Below are 22,163 nucleotides of genomic sequence, written 5' to 3'. Positions count from 1 at the left end.
TCATTGTGACTCCCACAAGCCACCTCCAATCTTCACTATGGAGCAGAGCTGGGCAAAACAAGCCAGAAATCTCCCACTACTCTGGGAAGGGTCCACTGAAGGCAAAGCGGGAGCCCCTCCATTTTCCTGGGGTAGAATGAAGAGGATGGATTGACTAGGTTCAAATTCTGCTGTGTGACTTTGGGCAAGTTTCTGTCTGGTCTTCAGAAGCTGTGCCTTAATTTTTTCACCTGCAAATGGAGACAGTAATAGCACTATTTCGGATAGGGTGCTTGCTAGGATTAATTGAGTTAATGCAAGTAAAGTGCTTAGAACAGTGAGCAGGGCTGTCACAATCACGGTCATTATCATCTTCACCATTATTATTTCGTAACACAGTCATTTTTTGTTCTTAATCACATTTGTAAAAGCCAGAGCTGGAATCTGTGGTCTTTTAAAGGCCTCAGGCATCTTATTTGAAAAGATGCATCTAATTATGTATCTTTTTAGAATCAGAGGTAGGAGCTATATTCCAAGGTAACATGTACGAATTGATACGGATCTTTTTTGAGTTCTAAATGCTGGGAGGAGACACCCATTTGGGGCACCAGGACGCCCATTTCTTACCAGTTGCCAACAATGTAGGGATTACCTGGGAGGTTTTCTTACTTGACTTGGACAGAAAGCTCAAGTTTTTCTTTTTAATTCAAGGAGCCCTCTGGAAGATCAAAGAGAACTCAAGGCCTTTGTTGAGAGTGATTAAGAATTTGAAAATGAGGGGATCTTAGTTTCTGGCCCACTTGTGAGATGCCCTTTAGTGGGAGAGTCTGTCACACTGAGATGAGATGAGCCTTTCTGAAGAGAGGGTGACCAACTGAGTTTTTGAATTGAGCTGATTCCCCACAGGTGGCCTGACATCTGAGGGATAGAGACTGTCTCTTTCTTAGCTGGCTCTGCACAGACTTCGGGTGTTTACCAGGCTGCTCTTTCCAACCTCCATAGACCTCAGCCTCTGTTTGTCTACTCTCCCTCCCAGGGAGCTGACAGGTTCTTCTTTTGGGGGACCCCTCTCCAGTGTTCAAGGCCTAATCTGACCCACTAATCTGACCCACTCACCTGTGCTGCTGTTCCAGAGAGCAGAGGCCTGTATCCAGGTAGCTCAGGAGGTCTTTAATACTGCTTGTGCTCTAAAGTTAAGGATGTTACTGGGTCCTGGGTGGCCTGCCTGAGACTTAGGGGGACGAGAGATTATTGGTTTTAAAATTAAGACAATTCTGGGCTAACCAGGGCGAGTTGGTCACTCAGCAATTGTCCATTTGGGAGGGTTAGAAAGTAACCTTGACAGGCAGGTTGGAGGGGGTCTGGGGTACTTCTGCTCCTGTAATGTTCTCCCGAGGGAGGTGGAGTGGTCTCCCTGTCCGTAGAACGATTCCATGTGAGGAGGAACTTCATAGAACTTTCCAGAACAGTGGCTATTAACTTCATGTCGTGAGTTTATGGAGCACCTCTGAAGAAAATAAACACATGACAGGCCTTGTAGGGAGACACTTGCACCTTTCTGTACAGAAGACTGACACAGTCCTGCACCGAAGGAAGGTCACCAACAGGACAGTTAGGGAACTCTTGGATGCTAACCCAGGCAACATTGATGGTACAGTAAGTGGGATTTAGAAAAGGGACAGACAGATGCTGACCAGAGAGTCATAGAAAAGCGCATGGAGGCTGAAGAATTTGCCTACCATGGTAGCAGGTAGACAGGAAGTGTTTCAGGATGGTGACACAGAATCATTAAGGATGTAGCAGTAACCTGAGAGGACAGCATTGAAGAGAGTGTCTGGCCTCACTGGGAGATATGGGAAAGTAGGAAGGGAAGGGAGGAAGGGGAAGGAAGAAAGAAGAGGAAGGAAGAACAAGGGAAGGGAAGGAAAGGGAAGGGAAGGGAAGGGGAGAAAAGGAAGGAAAGTGGAGGAAGGAAGGGGAGAGGAAGGGAGGGAAGGAAAGGAAAAGGAAGGTGGAAGGGTGCAATAGCACCAAGTGTCCCTGTGCGCCAGGCATTGTTCTGTTTTTTTCAGGGATAACACCCCACTTAATTCTCACCTGCCCTCTGGGAGGTGCTGTTATTAGTCTTACATTGTGAGTGAAGAAAGAGAGGTACTAGGAGGCTGGGTAACTTGCCCATGGTGACACCACCAGGAAGCAAAGGCTTCAATGTCTACTTCAAATACCATTCCAACCACGAAGAACTGAGGAAAATGGCACCTTGTTAGGGTAACCTGGTCCAGGTACAGGAAAGATCACAGGGGCCAGAAATCTCAGGTGGTGTCACCTTCCAGGGCCAGCTGCAGGAGCTCAGGTGTGAGGCTCTAAGCCTGGGCAAATGTGTGGTTTCAAAGGCAGAAACACTGTACCAGGTGAGTGACTGAGCTTCAGGCAAAGGTAAGGAAGAGTCCAGTTTCATTCTGTGCACCTGGAAAGAAGCTGGGGCCATTGAGTGGATCCAGTTTTGGGGGGAGAGGGAGAGGGAGTGGGACAGAGGCAGAGAGGGAGAGAGAGTTAATCTTGTTTGTGTCTTTGGGCAAGTTGCTTAGCTTCTCTGAGCTTCAGTGTCCACAGATGTAAAATGGGAAAAATAATAAGATTTCTCTTCTTGAAATGACTAAATCCATAAATGATTGAGAAACATTGAAATCAGAGTATGTACTCGGTGTTATTAGCTAGTATCAGTTTTTAAAAATCACTTTTTAAAGCTGGACATGGAGTTAATCCCAGCACTTAGGAGGATCATGAGTTTGAGGTTAGCCAGGGTTTCACAGTAGATCCCTATTTCAAAAAAAAGGCAGAAGAATTTGCTGATTTTTGAAGGACACCCCCATTGGACAAAGAAGGGGTTGACCTACTGCTTCCTCTCTGTGTTGTCATAATAACCCTTCTTCATGTGACTCTACAGTTCCGTAGCATTGAACCCCAATCCTGTTGGAGAGAGGTCATTTTTCTTGTCAATGGATTTCACTCTCTCCAAGGGGATGATGGACAAAAGGCAGCCAGCCCCTGCTCAAGTTCCTTTACCACCAATCCCAAAAGTCAGAAAGGAGACCAGTCTGTTTTCTTTTACAAGCAGAGGGCTCCATGCCACTTCCCTCCTTGGGCTCATCAGCCCTGCCATGGTCAAAGTGTGCACAGAACTCCAGACATCCTCTCTTCTGGACCTTTCACCAAGATGTTTGTGTGACTCTTAAGAATGAGGACCAGGTCAGGGTCCTCTCTGCCTCTTAGCTTCCTGGCTGAAGATCTGTTTGCTTTGCAATTAAGAAAAGAAGTCGACTTCAGTTCTTAATTTTCACTTGGGGTAGGTCGATGGCACGTTACTTTTTGAGAGAGAAAGAAAATCAGTGGTTCGCTAAGGACTATACAGTGTGGCATGAAAACAACAGTAATTGAGGCTTGTCAAAAAGTGTCCTAAATTCTAAAATTGTGTGTTCTGGTGTGCTCCAGTTTGGAAGAGTAATGACGATGATAATGACAAGAATATGTACATTATTGGGTGCCCAGGATGTTTAAATATATCAGTGATGTTATCCCTGATTTTAAAAAGTGGAGAAACCGAGGCTGAGGGGCAGCAAATGAATTGTGCAAGGCCACACCTATTAGTCAATAGAGGGGCCAAGCTGACCATTTCTCCCTGGCCCCAGTGTCTACCCTGTTCCCCTGGACAGTGTCATGCTGGAGAAGCTTGATGTTGCTTAAAAATGGAAATATCAGCTTAGGCTCATGGAGAGTATTGCAATTTTTTAAATTTCCAGAATTATTCAAAATCAAGAAGTCTCAGATATATTTAAGTATTGCATCTTAAGTCATTGCCATTAGAACAGGAGGCTGGGGACAGACAGTGGCTGGGAAGTGCCAGTGACTCAAGACTCTTGCTGCCCCCAGCCCCCGACCATCTGTCTTCTCCTCCCACCAGATGTGACTGTCAATGGGTGATCACAGTGAAAATGTGTGAGCTTCAGAAAGGGTAAAGTTCATGTTCATTGACCTAAAGAAGAAAGAGCAGGAAGGTTCTGTGAGGCACTTTCTGGAGTACACCAGGCTCCAGGCCCATTGGAGCAATGGGGTTCAGCCCCCCTGGTTATTTTTCAAGAGTTTCCTGTGTGCTAGGAACTGCCAGTACCTGTGGGAGTGGCAAACGTGAATGATGGGCCCCTGCAGACACCCACCACAGCCAAGGGGAGAAAGAGTCCAGCTCTTTGACCTGCTTCACAGAATCAAGAAAAGACTCGGTAGGACTGTCCCAACTTGATCTGCAAGGCCTTCTCCCAGGGATGGGGTCATCCCTCTGGTCCTGCCAGACTAGCAGGTAGAGACGTGGTGGTTGCATACTGAGTAGCAGCTCACCATGTTGATCGTTTAAAGCACTGGCTGTGCTCCATGCCCAGGGTGAGGCTAACAGCCCTCAGGTCTGCCAGGGTTGAGTTGATAGTTCACCACCCACGAGGGTGTTCAGCACATCCCTCTGTACTTGCAACCCAATTCGTTTCTGAAGGAAGGGAGACGTGCACAAGTTCAGGGAAGACGTGGAGGACCTTGGGGAGGAAGGCCAGACCTTTGCCATTGACCATGAAGTTTATGTTTGATCTACAGTTTCCAGAAAATGCAAGGGCACAGGGAGGAATTCTGGGAAATGTGTAGGTGGGACTCATCTTCCATCTGATTTGCTTTATTTATTTATTTTTTTTCTCTTGCTGTCCTGCATTTAGCCTTTCTTGTTGCCATGACTTGAATGTCCCCTCCAAAACTCATGTTGAAATTTAATTGCCACTGTGATGGTTTTGGGAGGGGGACCTTCGAGAGGTGATATGGTCACGAGGGATCCAACCTCATGAATGGATTAATGTCCTTATCCTTGGAAGAAATAAATGCTCTCTCTCTGTCTCTCTCACTTTCTCTCTCTCTGTCTCTCTTTGACCATGTGATGGCCTTCACCATGTTATGAAGCAAGAAGGACCCCCACCAGAGGCCAGCACTTTGATATTGGACTTCCCAGTCTCCAGAACCATGAGAAATTCATTTTTTTTAATTATCAGTTTCCCAGTCTGTATATCTATTATAGCAATAGAAAACCAACTAAGTAAGCTGGTCCTGGCTGCTTCTTTTGGTCTCTTGTTCCCCGCTGAGAACTGCCTCACTTCTTCCTCACCCACTGCCTTCTGACTCCTGCCCATTCAGGGCAGCCGCCATCTTTATTTAGTCTTAATGACTCTCCAGAACATGGAAACAGCAGCCCATTGGCCCTGCCTCTGTTCCACATGCCTAACTGACTATTTACCTCACATCCCAGGCTCCATGTTTTTCCCCCACTTCCTTCAGGGACTGGAGAACTTCCCTGCATTCAGGATGCACATCCTATCTCCTTGGTTGGGTTCCAGTCTTCAAAAGAAAAAAAAAATGATATTACCAACTTACTGCTTATCCCTTTTCCTTCCTTCCACGCCCCCCTCCCCATTGTGTGTTTTTAAAATTATATTGGGGAATAGTAAAGAAAAGTGCTTACTTTACAGAATATGCCTATTTTTTAGGCCCACCCAGAATTTTCTAGAAAAAAGGCAAGACCAAGAAAATGAGGAATCAGGGTGGTAGACAGAATGAGAAAGTGGGGTGCTGAGGAATCACCGAGAATATCTTGAGGGTTATTCCTGCCATCAGGTCTACTCCAGGATACCAGGGCTACATCCTTCAAAGGGTGTGTCCTTTGAAGGCAGAAGTTGGAGCCATTTTAGTGGAAGATGGTGGTGGTGAGGTGTGCTGTACCTGTAACTGCAGACTATCAGAGAAGTCTCTTCACTGAAGCAAAGGGACTTACAGGAAACTAAAAAAAGTAAAAAGAGAATTTTCCATAAACTGTGAATGGAGTAAGCGTGGAAGGTGAGCAGGAGGGGCTTTCAGTAAAAGAGCTATAGCTGTGATCTTCACAGCACCATTTGGACCCTTCACTCTTATGCCTTGGTGGCTCCTGTGAGCGGTCACTAGAGGCAGGCAAGTTACCAGCATCCTCAAAGCCACGGCAGGTGACGGTTGCAAAGTCAGTTTCTTTGAACACTTCAGAATCACATGTATCTTTTTTTTGAGAATTGACATCGAAGGTACTCAAAAAGGTCAAATTTGAAAGGCAAACACAATTCTGGGTTATCCAAGCACTGCCTTCAATGGAAATGGAAGACACTCTGCTCTCTCAAACTGCTTAATTTGATTCGATCAGAAATGTATACATAGGAAAACTCCCCCCGCAGCCTGAGGACCCTGCTGAGAAGTTTTAATCCAAAGTGCAATTAGCTGGAGAGAATTACCAGCATTGGAAAATAAACCTTTGTCCCATAGAGCATGCTAATTGTGGTGACTGTCAGTTATTCACTTGTAGCATCTATCTATGCATTTGCCCCATCGTCTTGTCTGGATAATGAATGCGACCAGGAGCATCCACTCCCATCATTGCTCAATAATGGGCTCTGGAGATGGCCAATCTTTGCCTTTATTTTTGCTGGCACAGCCCAGCACTGAAGCACATTAAAGTAATAAAATTAGGCAGCAAGGCGTCCTCGTCCCTCCCACCATGTTCCTGTAACCCCCGCGTTTACAACAGACTGAGACAGAAAACATTTTTTAGAGCAATTTAAGATGAGGCAACACTGGATATGTAAATCCTGTTTTATTGGCAGTTGGGGTAACTAGCTAATTCTTCTAAAATGCCTACCGGCCTCCGGTTTAGTCATGCTGGATTGGAACAGTTTAGAGTCAAGGCCCGGTAGAGTCTCATACGAGGGAAGCTTTCACCATTATCTTCCATGCTGCAGGCACTACAGCCCTGCAGACCATCCTTCCACCTTCTGGCCAGATGTCTTCTTCCAGGTGCAGAGCAGAGGAGACTTAAGTTTTTACAGAGTTAGACAGCAAAGGCAATTCTTATTTTATAAAGAAATTTATGGCTAGCCAGGTGTGCTAGTGCATGCCTGTAATCCCCACCCTGGGGAGGCAGAGGCAGGAGGATTGTGAGTTCAAGGGCAGCCTAGGACACATAGTGAGCTGCTGTCTCAAAAAAAGTTTAAGGAAGAGAGAGGGAGGAGAGAGAGAGAGAGAGAGAGAGAGAGAGAGAGAGATTGAGAGAGATTGCTTCTAGCTTGTTTGTTCCTCCCAAAAAAGTAGTTGCCAAAATATTCAGAAAATAATATGAGAGGAGACTTCAAGGGAAAACACAGATTTGAGTTTGAGATCATTAAAGAGACAGAGTAAGGAAGCGGGAACCTGCAAGATCCAATGATTCTCCAGATGCTGAGTGGGGAGCGGGGGTGCAGAGACTCCTTGCAGACACAGGGCTCATTGTCAAGGTGAGCTTCATCAGCCACTCAGCCATGGAGTAGGAGGCACAGAGCTCAGCCTCATTCACAGTGGGTTGTGACAGGATTGCAAAGGTTAGAGAGATAAGGGGAGAAGAGAAGGAGAACGGTGGCCTGCTCTGCAGAACTCGCTTTAGACTTTACTGTGCTTAGTGCTGCTGTTATAAAAATAAGAAGTTTCAAACCTGCAGGGCAAGTCAGAGCTGGCCAAACTATGTGGCTGTGTCCCTGTGCCCTCCCCCCCACCCCTTTGCTTGGTCTGACTGCGCCCAAACCTGCAGCAGGTAGGAACGTGCCTTGGTTGAAAAGGGTTCCCAGACAGCAAGTACTCTGCTTCAGGTGGCTCTGTGCTTTCCTTATGGCCATGGGACCATAGACTGGTGGGGTCCCACGGCAGGAATGGCCTCAGGTGGGTGAGGTGGGGTGATATTTCTGGTCCATGCACAGTGGAGCTATGACTCCTTGGAAGCATGTGTCATAACTGTTCCTTTTCCTACCCTCGGACTCCCAAACTCCATGGACTTTGCCCTGGAGGAGTTCTCAGGCCTCTCCTCCTGTAGGCAGTGCTGGCTGGAGCAAGGGCCAGCTTGGGGTGGAGTGGGGGGGGGGGGGGTGTGGGGGGGGGGTGGAGGCCAGGCGGAGCTTTGGGAACTGAATTCGGTGACTGGGCCTATTGGCTCCTCCTCCTGTGAATTCAGTTCGATGTTTGCACAGGTATTACTTAACCAGAAGGCCTTGCGAGTGTGTTCGTTAATGGATAATCCGACTGGGGCTTCCCTCGGCTCTGTCTCACACATTGGTAACACTGTCCTCACCTCGTCTTCTGCCCAAGATGTAGATTCTTGCAGTGTGGCCCCTGACCACTGACATGGCATCTCCTCAGAGGACCTTGTAAAAACTCCAGACTCCTGCCATGCAAGACCCTCAATCCATCACTCTGTATTTAAAAAATTATATATATTTACTTTTTTTTTTTTTTACTTCTGGATTGAGGAAAAACATATATTTGAAAAAGTACTCAAACCTTAAGAACTTGTCAGTTGAGTCAGCCATGGGAGTACACAGTTATAATCTCAGCAACTCAGGAGACAGAGATGGGGAGGATCTTGATTCAAGGTCAGTTTGGGCAAAAAATTGGCAGCACTCCATCTCAATCAGCATTAATCCCTTCCAAGGGCTATGCCTTTAATGACCACCTACTCGGTGTCACCTTTTAAAGGTCCCACACCACCTCCCATCACCACCAGGCTTCCAGCACCTGAACCTCTGGGGAGTACCCCACATATGGGAAGTGTGTCCAAGCCACCTTGCCCTTTTGGCAGGACGTTACTAGCACCCTAATCTTGACAGACACTTGTGAAGTGGTAAAAATGGAGAGGGAAGGAAGAGTCTCAGAACGTCCTTAGCGTGAGTTAGGCTCCATCATTCCTCCAAATTCTCGTACGGTAGATGGGTGTGGAAGAGACCGGCCAGTCAGTTGGTTAGTTTATAAACACCATCATCTCGGGTAGTGGGGTATATCCCCTTTCTCCCACTGGGAGATGGAGGGGAAGAGGAGGGCTTTCTTTTTTTGCCTTTGGCAGTGAAGTTTGTTCCCTCCTGCTGCTCCGAGGCAGAATGCAGCAGGAGGTGGTGAGGTGACAGGGGAGGAAGAAGAGGCTGTGTGCTGTATGTGTGTGCATGCAACGTGTGCACTCTCCCTTCTCCTCCACGTCCACCTCCCGCCTTGGCACAGACCCTGGGGCAAATGGCCTCAGAAGGCTATTACGGTATCGTGACCATTCGTACAAATTCCCAATGATTGTGTGTGTGTCAACTGTGGTGTCTGGCATTTATCCCCGTGAGACTGACTCAGATGAGGGTCCTTCTCCATTGTAGGCTGGTGACGATGGTGAGAGCATTGGAAATTGCCCATTCTCCCAGCGCCTTTTTATGATTCTCTGGCTCAAGGGCGTTATATTTAATGTGACAACAGTGGACCTGAAAAGGTAAGAGAAGGTTCTGCATTATCGAAATAGTGAGCTTAAGTCCTACACACTACACACACATGACACACACACACACACACACACACACTACACACACTACACATGTTACAGACTACACATACTACACATATTACACACACTACACACATACTACACACTGCAGACACTACACACACCACACACACCACACACTCTACACACACCACACACACCACACACTCTACACACACCACACACACCACACACTCTACACACACCACACACACCACACACTCTACACACACCACACACACCACACACTCTACACACACCACACACACCACACACTCTACACACACCACACACACTATACATACACACTACACATATTACACACACACTACACATTGCACACACACACTACACACACTACACACACATTACACACATACTACACACTGCAGACACTCTACACACACACCACACACACCACACACTCTACACACACACCCCACACACTATACACATACACACTACACATATTACACACACATTACACACTACACACTACACACTACACACATACTACACACACCACACACACTACACACTATACACACAGTACATACTACACACACTGCAAACACTACACACACTACACACTACACTACACATGCACACACCATACCTATGGCACACATATTACACACACACTGCACACATACTACACACACACTACATATTACACATTACACACACTATACACACTGCACACACATTACACACACTACATACACTACACACACACTACACATACACTATACACACGAAACACACACACTGCACACACTACATATACACACACTACAATACGACACATCACACACACATACTACACAGTCCACACATACACACTATACACCACACACACTACACACACATACACACATATGACACACACTACACACACACACACACACACACACACACACACACTACACTACACACACACGTAATGTCACAGGCATGTCCATTCTTGGTCAGGAGCTTGCAGTGAAGCTGAAGTGTGGGCCGAGCAGCACAGTTACAGGATGCCTGGGCTGTGGTCAGGAAGAATTAGGAGGCAGTGGCTGAAAGGAACCTGCTGTCCCCATTGCAGGTCAGCTGGGTACCTCCCAGAAGCTTGTCTGATAACACTGGGAGACTTACCTTTCCATCTCAACAGAGCAGAGGCCACACGTGAATCTAACCCATAAATTGTTAATGCATCCTTACTTTCCTTACCAGTAAGCCATTTTGTAAACCCACGGCTACTGTGAAATTCTTGGGGTTGTATCCCTTAAACTGGGGAGGATACTGCTAGGTCTTGGACGCAAATCCAGGTACTCAAGGCTGTCTGTAAAGATGCTGTGTTGCCCCCAGGAAACCCGCAGACCTACAGAACCTGGCTCCTGGAACAAACCCTCCTTTTATGACCTTTGATGGTGAAGTCAAGATGGATGTGAATAAGATTGAGGAGTTCTTAGAGGAGAAGTTAGCTCCTCCGAGGTAGGCCTGCTGAAACCAGCGCTCACAACTTGGTCAATATTTTTCCCCCATGACCACTGGAGAGCTCATAGCTGTGCGTGTGTGGTTTTCTGTGGCCATGGGGCTTTCTTCCTCTGTCATGTTGTGGTGTGTGGTACAGGAAAATTAAGGTAGCCTAGACTTCATTGCTCTGCACACACATTCTGGCAATTGTGGCGGGAGATGGGTAGGAGGTGTCGATGGTGTGTGGGGTGCTATTTCTCAGATGTGCTGCTGGAGATAAGGAGCGTATGTTAGGATGGAGTGTCATGGCATGTGGGACTGGAAGGAACATTCTAGTACATTCTCTTCACTGGGAGGGAACTAAGACCAGCAAAGACCTTGTGGTGCCCTGTGTCCCAGGATTGGTCATCATCAGGACAAAACCTCTAGGTCCTCTGTGGTTCTTCTAAATTCTGTTGCTTCCCAATCTTAAAGATTAAAAGATTAGGCAAACAGTCAGGGGATGTTTGTCTTTTTTATGTCACCCAGAGAAAGACACCCCCATTTACTGTCCCAACACAAATGCTGCTTTTCTGTGATCCTCCATTTTTGAACTTTTCAAGATACCCTAAGTTGGGGACCCAACACCCTGAATCTAACTCAGCCGGAAATGATGTGTTTGCCAAATTCTCAGCATTCATTAAAAACACCAAGAAGGATGCAAATGAGAGTGAGTACCTCTGTGTTCCTGCTTTCTGTGTCTACATACTTGGCCTTCTGTGTGGCTGCTTAAAAGATGGTGGGAATTCGAACTCGTTTCTAAGAGGATCGTGATGGGAGTTTGGAAATAAGCAAATAATACCTTTGGCTTTGACTCTGCACATGACTTCCAAGAGATCCAGTAGAGGGTGGGAATCCAGAAAAAGACATTATTAGGGACAATATTCACAACCCAGGTTGTATAAATGATGCTTTTGCCAGTATCTACCTAATTATAGGCTTTCCATACATGCTTTTTAAATAAATACATGAGTTCTAGAAGTAGCAGTGTTGTTCTCCAGGAAGGAGTGAGTCCTCATTCAGATATGTTACATCCATGTCCTTCCTTCTTTCCATCCATCACTGGCTGGTCATGTCTTGGGGTACAAGAGCATCAAGCTCCCTCATAAGTAGATGATAACTTGCATGGCCTAGCTTGGCAATTTCTTGTCTTCTGTTTTAGTTTATGAAAAGAACTTGTTACGGGCCCTGAAGAAGCTGGATAATTACTTAAACAGCCCTCTGCCGGATGAAATAGATGCCCATAGCACCGAGGATGTCACTGTTTCTGGAAGGAAATTTCTGGATGGGAATGAGCTCACGCTGGCTGACTGCAACCTCTTACCCAAGCTTCATATTATTAAGGTTTGTCTTTTCTCCTGACATCTGTGCTGAATACGTGAAGGAGGCTTTGTTTGACTTTGTTTTGACTTGCGTTTGGGCCAGACATTTAAACAACCTGAACTGTGGATTCTTCAACTGAAAACTAACTTGTTTCTGTTTGAGGCAGCTAAGCCCTCAGGTTTCATATACACAAAAGGATGGGCTCCAGATGTTCCCATGAAATACCTGTGAACTTGGCTCCTGTCCCTCTGTTCTCACCACTCTTCTCAACTAAAGTTATGCAAAAGCAACTTGAGGAAAGTTAGGGTTTCCTTGACATTTAACACTTGAGGCTTGGAGGCTTTTGATGATCATAAGGATAAGCCTAGCTTTTTCTAGGGATGACAGAGGAGTGTTCCATCACCTATTAACACTGACCTTCAGCAGCTGAGATTCTTGGCTTGACCTCTGCCATAGTTGGTACCCTGTCTTCTCAGATAGTTGAACACTATCTAAGGGACATGGGTCATATTATTAGGATTTAAAGACTTCCTAGACCAGTGGTTCTCCAGTGCTAGAAAGCATAAAAGTTGTTTTGGGAGCTTTTAGGAAATGCAAGTCCCTTGATCCACTGCCTGATCTAGTAAACCAGAACTTCTAGGGGTGACCCTGGGATTGCCAGACAGATTGTCTCACACTAGGACTCCTGAGTTGCTTATGTCTCTCAGCCTCTGTGTCACTTACAGGTATTAATCATTATTGTCATTGTCACTATTGCTATATCTGTGACCCTCAGTAGCCTCAGATACCCAGAAAGAAGCCCATGCCTTCCTCTGGGGCATCTTGATTATTAAAATCCCCCAGGTCCACAGCCAGGTTGTTATCGAGCAGGGATATTAAGAGAGACACAGGGGAATACAAGTCAATCACCCTGTGTTCTAACAACACATAAAGTACACGTCAGGTCCACACAGCCTGTAGTGCCATTGCTCCGCAGCTACTCCTGGTCTCTCCACATCATCACTTTTCCTTCTCTTTGTGCACATCTTCCTGCCCTCTTCCCCCTCAGTCTTTACCTGTTTGTCTCTCTTCTCTCTTCCTTGTCTGTATGATGGACAACCACTTCCAATGCAAGTTGCTAATCCCTCGAGTGAATGTCTTTCCAGAAGCTTTGCCAGTGCCCTGGCATCCAAAATCTAATGAAAGCATCTCAATCCCTCAAAACCTGCTGAATTTGGGAGCCATTTTCCAACAGGATACTTATGCCATTGTCCCTTTCAGTGACTGCTTTTTAGCTTTTGCTGTGACTAGGGGGAGTATTACAGAGGTACACAGAGGTTGAGGAAGAGTGTGTTAGTTTTTTATTACTGTGATAAAATATCTGAGAAAATCAACTTAAGAGAAGAGAGGATTACTTTGGCTCATGGTTTCAGAGGTTGCATGCAGTTCATGTTTGGTTGACTCCATTGCTATTAGGCCTGGGATGAGGCACAGCGTCATCACAGAAAGGCATGGCAGAGGAAAACTGCTCACCTCATGGCAGCCAGGAAGCAGATGGAATAAGAGGAAGGGTCCAAGTATAAGATATATCCTTCAAAGGCACACCTCCAGTGACTTACTTCCTCCAACCAGGCTCCACCCCCAATAGTACATTCAGCAGCCAACCTCATCATCAATGGATTAACCCACTGGTGAGTTTAGTGCACTTATGATTGGTCACCTCTGAACAGTGCCACCAGCTGGGGAACTAAACCTTCATAATGTGAGTGATTTGCTGGGATATTTCATGTCCAAAAAACAAAAAAGAGCAATAAAAATATTCTAGCTATACAGCATTAATTGCCACTTGTTTAGCTCCTATTAAAGAAAAAAAGGCTGTTTTATATTTCAGTGGTTGGGTTAAGCTTCTGAGGGAAATGAAACAGTCCAGGACTCCAATATAAGACCGAGTTGCAAAATCTTCAAAGCCTTTTAGCTTTCAAGATACCAAATAGCTTAACGATCTTCCAGTATGGAGTACTTCTGAAAGGAAATGAGAAGGAATCAAAGGGAATTATGGTAAAAGAGGAGTGAGTGAAGGGTTTATGAGCTCTTCCCCTTCCTGAAACCCAGTGAAAACAATATGAAAATAGAGTATTAGCTTCACATTTCACAAAACTACAAAGAATGGCAGATCACCATCTTGAACACTAAGAAACTATACCCAATGGGAGCTGCCACAGGACAGATTCTTATTTCTCCAAATCATTAGCAAGGTTCAGAGTTCTCAAAAAGTAAACAGTGTAATCCCGGAATGCCCAAACCAAATGACTTTATTTGAGAGCCAGGGCGTGCAGTAGGTCATGAGGGAAGCAAGGAGCCTCTCCGTAGAGACCACTTTCAAGAGATCTCTGAGGAGGCAGAGTTGAAGGAGGACCAAGCAGAGGTGCCATCACCCAGCCCCTCATCCAGAGATAAAACATGGAGTGGGAGGTGACTTTCTGTTTTATGGCTCCTGAGCAGAGAAAAGAAAAGCCCCAAGGAGTCAAGAAAGAGATTAGAAATGCCCAAACTTTCATGTTTAACCATGGTGACATCCTGGTTAATCTGTGAGTTGTAAAGCTGATGACCCCCTAATTCTAACTCTAATCTTAACCATAGCCTTAACCCTAATGTGTCCTTGTGACCCAGAGAAGAGGATAGTTGGGTGAGAGCATCCAAACTGATCTACCACCTGCTCTGTCTTACTTCACTATTTTTAAGAAATTGTAGCTCCAATATGTCTGCTTCATTAAAAGATGACTAATAACCAAAAGGAATCCAAGTAGGACCTCTGTGTAGTTAAAGCTAATGAAATAAGGGGAGGGCAAGTATAAGAAGGAACAACAATAACAAAAAGGCAGTGAGAAACATATGCAATGAACATTTGTTCCAGGAAATTAAAGAAAGTTCCAAACTTTACTACATCCTCAAGAAGTGAAAAAGAGTATGTATCTTTACAGAAAAAGCTCAAAGACGATACACAAAATGTCCAAAAAAAAAAAAAAAGATACTTATAAAAGGATTGGAAATCAGGACAGCAGATTTTAAGAAAAAAGCAATGGCAAAATAATTTGGGGATTTGGAGCCTAGGCCTGAAATCAAATGGAAAAACAAAGGAGGAGAAAGTGATTAGTAGGATCCCAGGTGTATGTATAACTGGGGATAAGAGAACAGGACAGGAGAAAGGAAAAGAAAGGGAAATTCGAGGGGAAAATACTTTAACTAAAATTTAACCTGGACCTTTGCTTTACTTTATTTATTTTTATCTTTTTAAAAAAATTTTTTGTAGTGCTGGGGATCAAACCCAGGGCCTTGTACAGGTTAGGCAAATGCTCTAGCACTGAGATGCATCCCCAGCCCTTGTTTTTTTGTTGCAGGGTCTCACTACATAACCCAGGCTGGCCCCAAATTCACTATTCTCTTGTCTCTGCTTCTCAAATACCGGGACTTATAAGCATGTGCCACCATGCTGGCTACTTTATTTACTTTTTGTTTTTATTTTGTAATGCTGGGAGTGAAACCCAAGGGCTCACACATGCCAGGCAAGCACTCATATCTCCCTAGCCCTGAACTCCTGCTTAAATGAGAGGTCATGTTTAGGAAGGCATTGCCCCAGAACAATCAGTACGATGATGCTTCATTGAGCTTTGAGAATAAAAGAAGAACCCTGTGGGAATTGTATTGGTCTATTTTCCATTGCTATAATGAAATACCTAAGACTAGGTAATATATGAAGAAATGAAACTGTTTTAGCTTTGTTCTGTGGCCATGTGCACACATTGACTTGGTAAGGCCCTCATGGTGATGGTATCTGCGTGGTGAGAGCTTGTGTGAGAGTGATCACATGGTGAGAAAGGAAGCCAGAGAGTGGGAAGGAGCCAGTCTTGCTCTTTTAGAACAGCCCTCTTGAGAGAACTAACCAGGATCCCTAGAGAACTGTCTCAGTCTCTTCTGAGGACATGGCCCCAGTGACCTGTTACTAAGCCTTGCCTGTGCAAGGGGCTACCACCTCCCACACTCACACTGTCCCACTTAATGGCCGAGCTTCCAAAACACAACGCATTGGAGAGACATACTCAAACTATGTCCAAACCATAGCAGACATCCGGACAATAATAATCATAACAACAATAACTAATAATAATAACAATAGTAATAGTAATAATAAAATAAATAGTAAAAACACCTACATGGGGAAGAAATTCAGACTGGCCTCAGATGTCCTGATGACATTAAAAATAGAGGTTTAGCATCTATAGAGAAGTAAGTGAATGTATTGGGTAAGAATTTTATATCCTGCAAATTGTAATTTCTACCTAGACTCCTAATTCAGTAAAATAAGCAGTCCTGAGTCTTTAAAAAAAAAACAGCTATGTAATGAAATAATAAAATGATCATCGAAATAAGAATCTAGGCACAGAGAAGGTGTGTGGCATAAAAGGACAGTTGAAAAATAGAGAACCCATTGAAATCTAAAATTAGCATTAAGACCAGGCAACAGCTACAGGGACAGAACAGAACATCTGGATACGGTTATAATCTTTGGAGGAGAGAAGAAGTGCAGACACACAAACTTCCTCATCTGTCACCATCAGGAGTCTCAAGCCAATAAAAATCAAGAAATAGAGAATTCCATTTATGTATGGTTGTACATGTCTATCTACTTAGTATCTATTCTCTCTCTCTCTCTCTCTCTCTCTGTCTTATCTACTTACTTATTTATTTTGGTACTGTAGATTGAACCCAGGCCTTTTACTTGTTAGGCAAGCACTCTTCCACTTGAGCCACACCTCCAGTGAGAATTCCTATTATTTGGAGTTCCACAGGAAACCAACCACTGAAAGATTTAAGCCTTAGGTAGCCTGCTCAGTTACCGGCAAGATAACCCCACACATGAGTGCACACATACACAGAGAAAGACAGAAAATAAAGTAAGCATTGAATTCAGAGAAAATAGAACATAAAGGAATACATTTAACAAATTTACTCAGAGAAGAAATGTACAAAAAAAAAGAAAAAAAAGATGGGCAAAGTAAGCCAAGTTAATGACAACAAGCAAATGAGATTTCTTAGCATCAACATTTATAAGTTTGAATTGAAGTAAAAGATGTGAACCATTTTAGAGGCTTTCTAAAAGTCATTTGGTCCTAATTTGCTGTCACACTGCATCAGTGGTTTCTGCCCTCCAAAATCTGAGAAATAAATCCCAAAGATCTAATTTGTGGTGAACTCCAGGCTGACTTCACTGAGACTTCCTGGGAACTGGGGGATGGGAGGAGACAAGGTGGAACTGGCTCTGGTCTTTCTGGGTCCCTATTACACATTGAATTGTGTTTCTCCCACCCCAGATTCATATGCTGAGGTCCTACCCATGTGGACCTCAGAATGTGACCTCATCTAGCATCTGGGTCTTTGCAGATGTCATTAGTTAAAATGAGGTCAGACTGGAGTAGCCTGGACCCTACTCTGATGTGACTGGGGTCCTTGCAGAAAGGGAAATTTGAGACAGAGACAACGCCATGTGAAAACGGGAGTATGCCTCCACATACCAAGGAATGACAAGAATCTGGGAGAGAAGGCCTGGGACAGACCTTTTCATAGAGACTTCTATGAGAGCAGGGCTCTGCTGACATCTTGACTTTTGGATTTCTGGCTTCCTGGACTATGAGAGAATACCTCCCAGTTTGTGGCACTTTGTTACAATAGCTCTGAGCAAACGGATACAGTCCTCAGTGTTATGCACCGTCCTTCGACCCATTCCCCAGCTGGACCCTTGCAGCCTGGGGAAACATCTCCCAGTGCCGAGTTTCTCATGGCGCTCACTTTGAGTTGTTCTTTCTTTGCATCCACTGTCTCCATGAGGGTAACTACTGTGCTTTGTCTGCTCACGCATCGAACCTGTACACATGGTAGGCCCACAATCGATTGGTCACTCTGTCCCACTGGGGACAGAATGATGGACATCTGGAGGAGTAACAGACAAAGATATTTGGGATTGCAGGAGGAGCAGTTCAGCAAGTAGTATAAGCAGAGCCCACTGTGCAGTGATCCTGACACAATGGAAACCAAAGATTTTATCATGAATTTATATGTGCCATATAAAATAGTGGCAGAATACAGGGCAAGGCAATCACAGCACACAGGAGAAATCTACTAGAATACAGAATATATACAGAGTTGCCTGTGGCAACCCAGCGGGCAGGACTGTGTGCAACTACTCTTTTGAGCCCAGTGACTTAATTACCTGTCCTGCCCCCAAGATGCCTTAATACAAAGTCAAAAATGCCACTGTGGGCAGTCCGAATGACACAGTATGACATCAGGAATGAATTACGCGCCTCAAAGGAATGGATTGTCTGATTTGCTTGCCTACGTTAGTGGATTTTCCCCTATACTCATAATTTCTTCTTAATTTTCAGATTGTGGCCAAGAAATACAGAGATTTTGAATTTCCTCCTGAAATGTCTGGCATCTGGAGATACTTGAACAATGCTTACGCTAGAGATGAGTTCACGAACACGTGTCCAGCCAACCAGGAGATCGAACACGCCTACTCAGATGTTGCGAAAAGAATGAAGTGAAGCCGGGTGCTTCTTGTTTTATTTCCTAGTTGAGTGAGCTGGGCTTCAAAGAGTGTTGAATGTATTTCCCCCAGAAATCAACTTTGCACAATAGATGTGCCCATCGTGAGAGCCGCGAAAGTGACACGTGGCCTTGTAGTTTGTCAGCTCACTTGTGTGTCTTAATACACCAGTATCTGTTATACGCATCAGCTGTCTAGTCTATGTTAATTTATACCTTTGACATTCACTGATGTACTCTGTGAGATGCAGAACATGTGTTTTGCAGTTTAAGGTTCAAAGCAAAGTGGCTTTGAGTTCAATTCCCTCATTTTAAAAAAGCTTGGTCTTTCTTTGATAGTTTTTGTAATCATAGGTATCCTAGTTTTTCTCTTTTCAAATATTACTTTAAGTTTTCCAGAATGAAAATACTGTTTTTATAATTATAAAATGAGACATACCTATTTTCATACTTTAAAAGTGTATCAGAGAATATAAAGAAGAATGGGAAAAATTTCACTCCACTTAATTACTGATGATATCTCGGTGGCTATCTCCTGCATCTTCAGCCTTTCCCATGGACACACATGCACGGAGACACACACACACACACACACACACACTTTCATGGCATTGTATTTATTTAAAGGACTGTTGAGAGGACCTTTTGGGGCCTTGTTAGTCATCATAAAAGACCTAAAACAAACAAAAAGATTTGGCCCTGCAGAGCTAGAAGGGGGACTTTGGGTCAGGGGTTAAAGAGGCAGGGGACTACAGAGTGCTTGGAGACACAGGACCAGCAGGACCAGTGTGACTAAACCCCAGGATGCCTTGTTCTCACCTCTGGGTTGCTGCTGCCTCTGATTCCAGGAAAGGCAGTGGAGGAGAGCCCTTTCTGTGCCTTTGGTTCCAGCTCCCTTTCTTTTACCTTCTCATGCTCCCTCCCCTCTAGAGGAAAATGCTTTCAAGGGGGACTCCTCATATCAGCTGCAACCTGGAGAAGCTCTCCATCCTGCATGGAAACGGAATCTAGCACACCTTATTTCTATCTCATGGCTGCTCTAAGATTCAACATGGCATCTCCTGTGACGATGATGTCATGGGAGCTAGTTCAGTCATTGTCATTGCTGTGCCCTTTATATCTTATTTTGAGGTCAGGCTGGAAAAACCCAAGGAGATTAAATTCCAGATTAAAACCCAGAGGGTCCTACTCTTGGGCAGTTCTGGTAAATGATCTAGTGAGGGAGGAAGTGGAAACGATTGACTCAAAGCATTTCTGGTCTATCTGTGGCTTTCCCTGCACCATCCCTGCAACCCACCCTCATCCTAGCTTTGCGTGTGTGTGTGTGTGTGTGTGTGTGTGTGTGTGTGTGTGTGTGTGTGTAGGGGGTGCTGCTGGGCTCTAGCCCACACGTGAGAGAAAATGGGAAGCAGCTTAGATACTCAGCAAGACTTCATCAGCTTCTTCCTTGACAGTGACTTGCATCTTATAGAAAACCCTTGTTATAAAGCTGGATGTGGTGTATGATGGATGCCAAAATGCTTATTTTTCATCCATACATCTGCTCTATAGGTGATTCATTTGAGAGAGGGTACGTGCATTTTCGGTATTGATCCTCGGGCTTAGTCAAAAATGTCTTATAAGGAAACAAATTCTTGTTTAGAGGCCATTTTCTTTCCTTGCTCACTGTGGGATGCTGTGGTTTTATCCCACATACTTTTTTTTTGGAGGTTGGGTCTAGCCAGTGTCACTATTCACCATATTGTTTCACATTTCTTTAGAAGTCAGATTTTGAAATTTAGTTTTATAATGTTGTATTTAAACTTGGTAAATGAGAGGACTACCAAATGTTACTAGTGCTGTTTTTGTACTTTTGATGTTAGAATGATCAAACATTCTGTATGCCTTAAAAATTAAACAAATTATAAAAATTTTTAAGTGGAATAAATCTCCTTAATTTTTTTAAACTTGTCCCATTTAGATTTAAAGAAATAAAATGAAGTCTATGGGCTTCTTTTAAAATGGTGAGAATAAATTGAATCAGCTTATTGTCATTTGAGTTAGAGATTATCTATATTGAATTATGTATGAACCACAAAGACTTTTTATTTTCCTTTTGATAGTACTGGGACTTGAACTCAGGGACTTGCACTTGGCAGGCATTCTGTCTATCACTTGAGCTACGTCCTTAGCCCTTTCTGCTTTCATTATTTTTGAATAAAGCTCTCACATCCAGGTCCATCTGAACTAGAATACTGCTATTTACGCATCCCATGTAGCTGTATGACAGGAGAGGACCAATGAGTCCAGTCATTGGTTAAGATGGGGTTTCAGGGACTTTTTGCCAGGGCTGGCTTGGAACCTCGATCCTCTCCATCTTTGCCTCCTGAGTAGGTGGGATTACAGGTGTGAGCCACCGTGCCTGGCTCATGAAGATATTTTAATGGTGCATCAAATAGGCTTAAGTAGGCACATGTGAGCTGTCTTTGCACAGGTGACTGAAACAGTTCTCCTAGGCTGCTCTGTTTTTACATGTAGTTGTAGCAAAGCGAAATCTGGCAGTTTTCCCTGCCCTGCCCCCTGTTCCCAGCCCTGCACACACCCTGCTCTGTCTGCAGCCCCACCCCCAAACTCCCTTTATAGCCTCTAAAACTGTGTTTACGTGGGAAGGTAGGAAATACTAGGAGTATGTAATGCTGGTTTAAAAATCTTCATTACAGCATTAAAAAAAATGTATTTGTTCTGAAAACATGCCATACAGAACACAAACATGGACAGAGGTCGAATCCCTCTTTGGAGGCAGATTGTAGGAACAGCTCTGAATGGCAGGATAAGGACCCTGTGCTGTGGAACACAGTTGTAATCCCAGCTACTTGGGAGGTGGAGAGGAGATTGAGAGGATCCAGGTATGAGGCCAGCTGGGGCAAAAAGTTAGCGAGACCCCATCTCAACAAAAACGTTGGGGGTGGTAAAGCCCTGATCCTGACTATGTGGGAGATGGAGGTAGAAAGACCATGGTCCGGCCCACCCAGGATAAAAATTCTAGACGCTATCTGAAAAATAGCTAAAGCAAAAAGGCCTGGGGGCACGCCTCAAGTAGCAGAGTGCCTGCCTAGCAAGCATGAGGCCCTGAGTTTAAAAAAGAAAAAAAACAGTACTGCCAAAAAATATATAAAAAAAAGAGATCTGACAACTAGAAAATTAAAACAACAAATTGGAGAGGACTAATATGTAATTTCTAGTCCCCAGGATGGAACTTATTACCCTCCCAGATGGGCTTACAACACACACACGCACACACGTGTGCACACACATGCATGCAGGTGGAGCTCAGGGCTCCCTTTTAGCCTCTGGAGACATTGAGCAGTAACTTACTCTT

The 22,163-nt window shown here is 44.5% G+C and overlaps 1 protein-coding gene across 4 annotated transcripts in view; it reads left to right on the top strand.

The window, feature by feature from the left end:
* Positions 1-20,678, top strand: part of Clic6 (chloride intracellular channel 6) — a 42,223-nt gene extending 21,545 nt beyond the window's left edge. The window contains exons 1-6 of one of the 4 annotated variants that reach the window (XM_074072726.1): positions 1,943-2,390; positions 9,243-9,352; positions 10,754-10,879; positions 11,464-11,570; positions 12,063-12,244; positions 18,643-20,678. In XM_074072726.1, coding sequence (XP_073928827.1) covers positions 9,297-9,352; positions 10,754-10,879; positions 11,464-11,570; positions 12,063-12,244; positions 18,643-18,804 — 633 coding nt within the window. In that variant the 5' untranslated portion in view covers positions 1,943-2,390; positions 9,243-9,296 and the 3' untranslated portion in view covers positions 18,805-20,678. Of the gene's footprint in view, positions 1-1,942; positions 2,391-7,627; positions 7,774-9,242; positions 9,353-10,753; positions 10,880-11,463; positions 11,571-12,062; positions 12,245-18,642 lie in introns of those variants that run through there. The other 3 variants (XM_074072725.1, XM_074072727.1, XM_020162711.2) reach the window with 3 other exon arrangements.
* The last annotated feature ends 1,485 nt before the right edge of the window (positions 20,679-22,163 follow it).

The sequence above is a fragment of the Castor canadensis genome, chromosome 5 (genome assembly GCF_047511655.1).
Source record: "Castor canadensis chromosome 5, mCasCan1.hap1v2, whole genome shotgun sequence".
Classification (NCBI taxonomy): Eukaryota; Metazoa; Chordata; class Mammalia; order Rodentia; family Castoridae; genus Castor; species Castor canadensis.
This window is presented reverse-complemented; position numbering and strand designations above follow the sequence as displayed.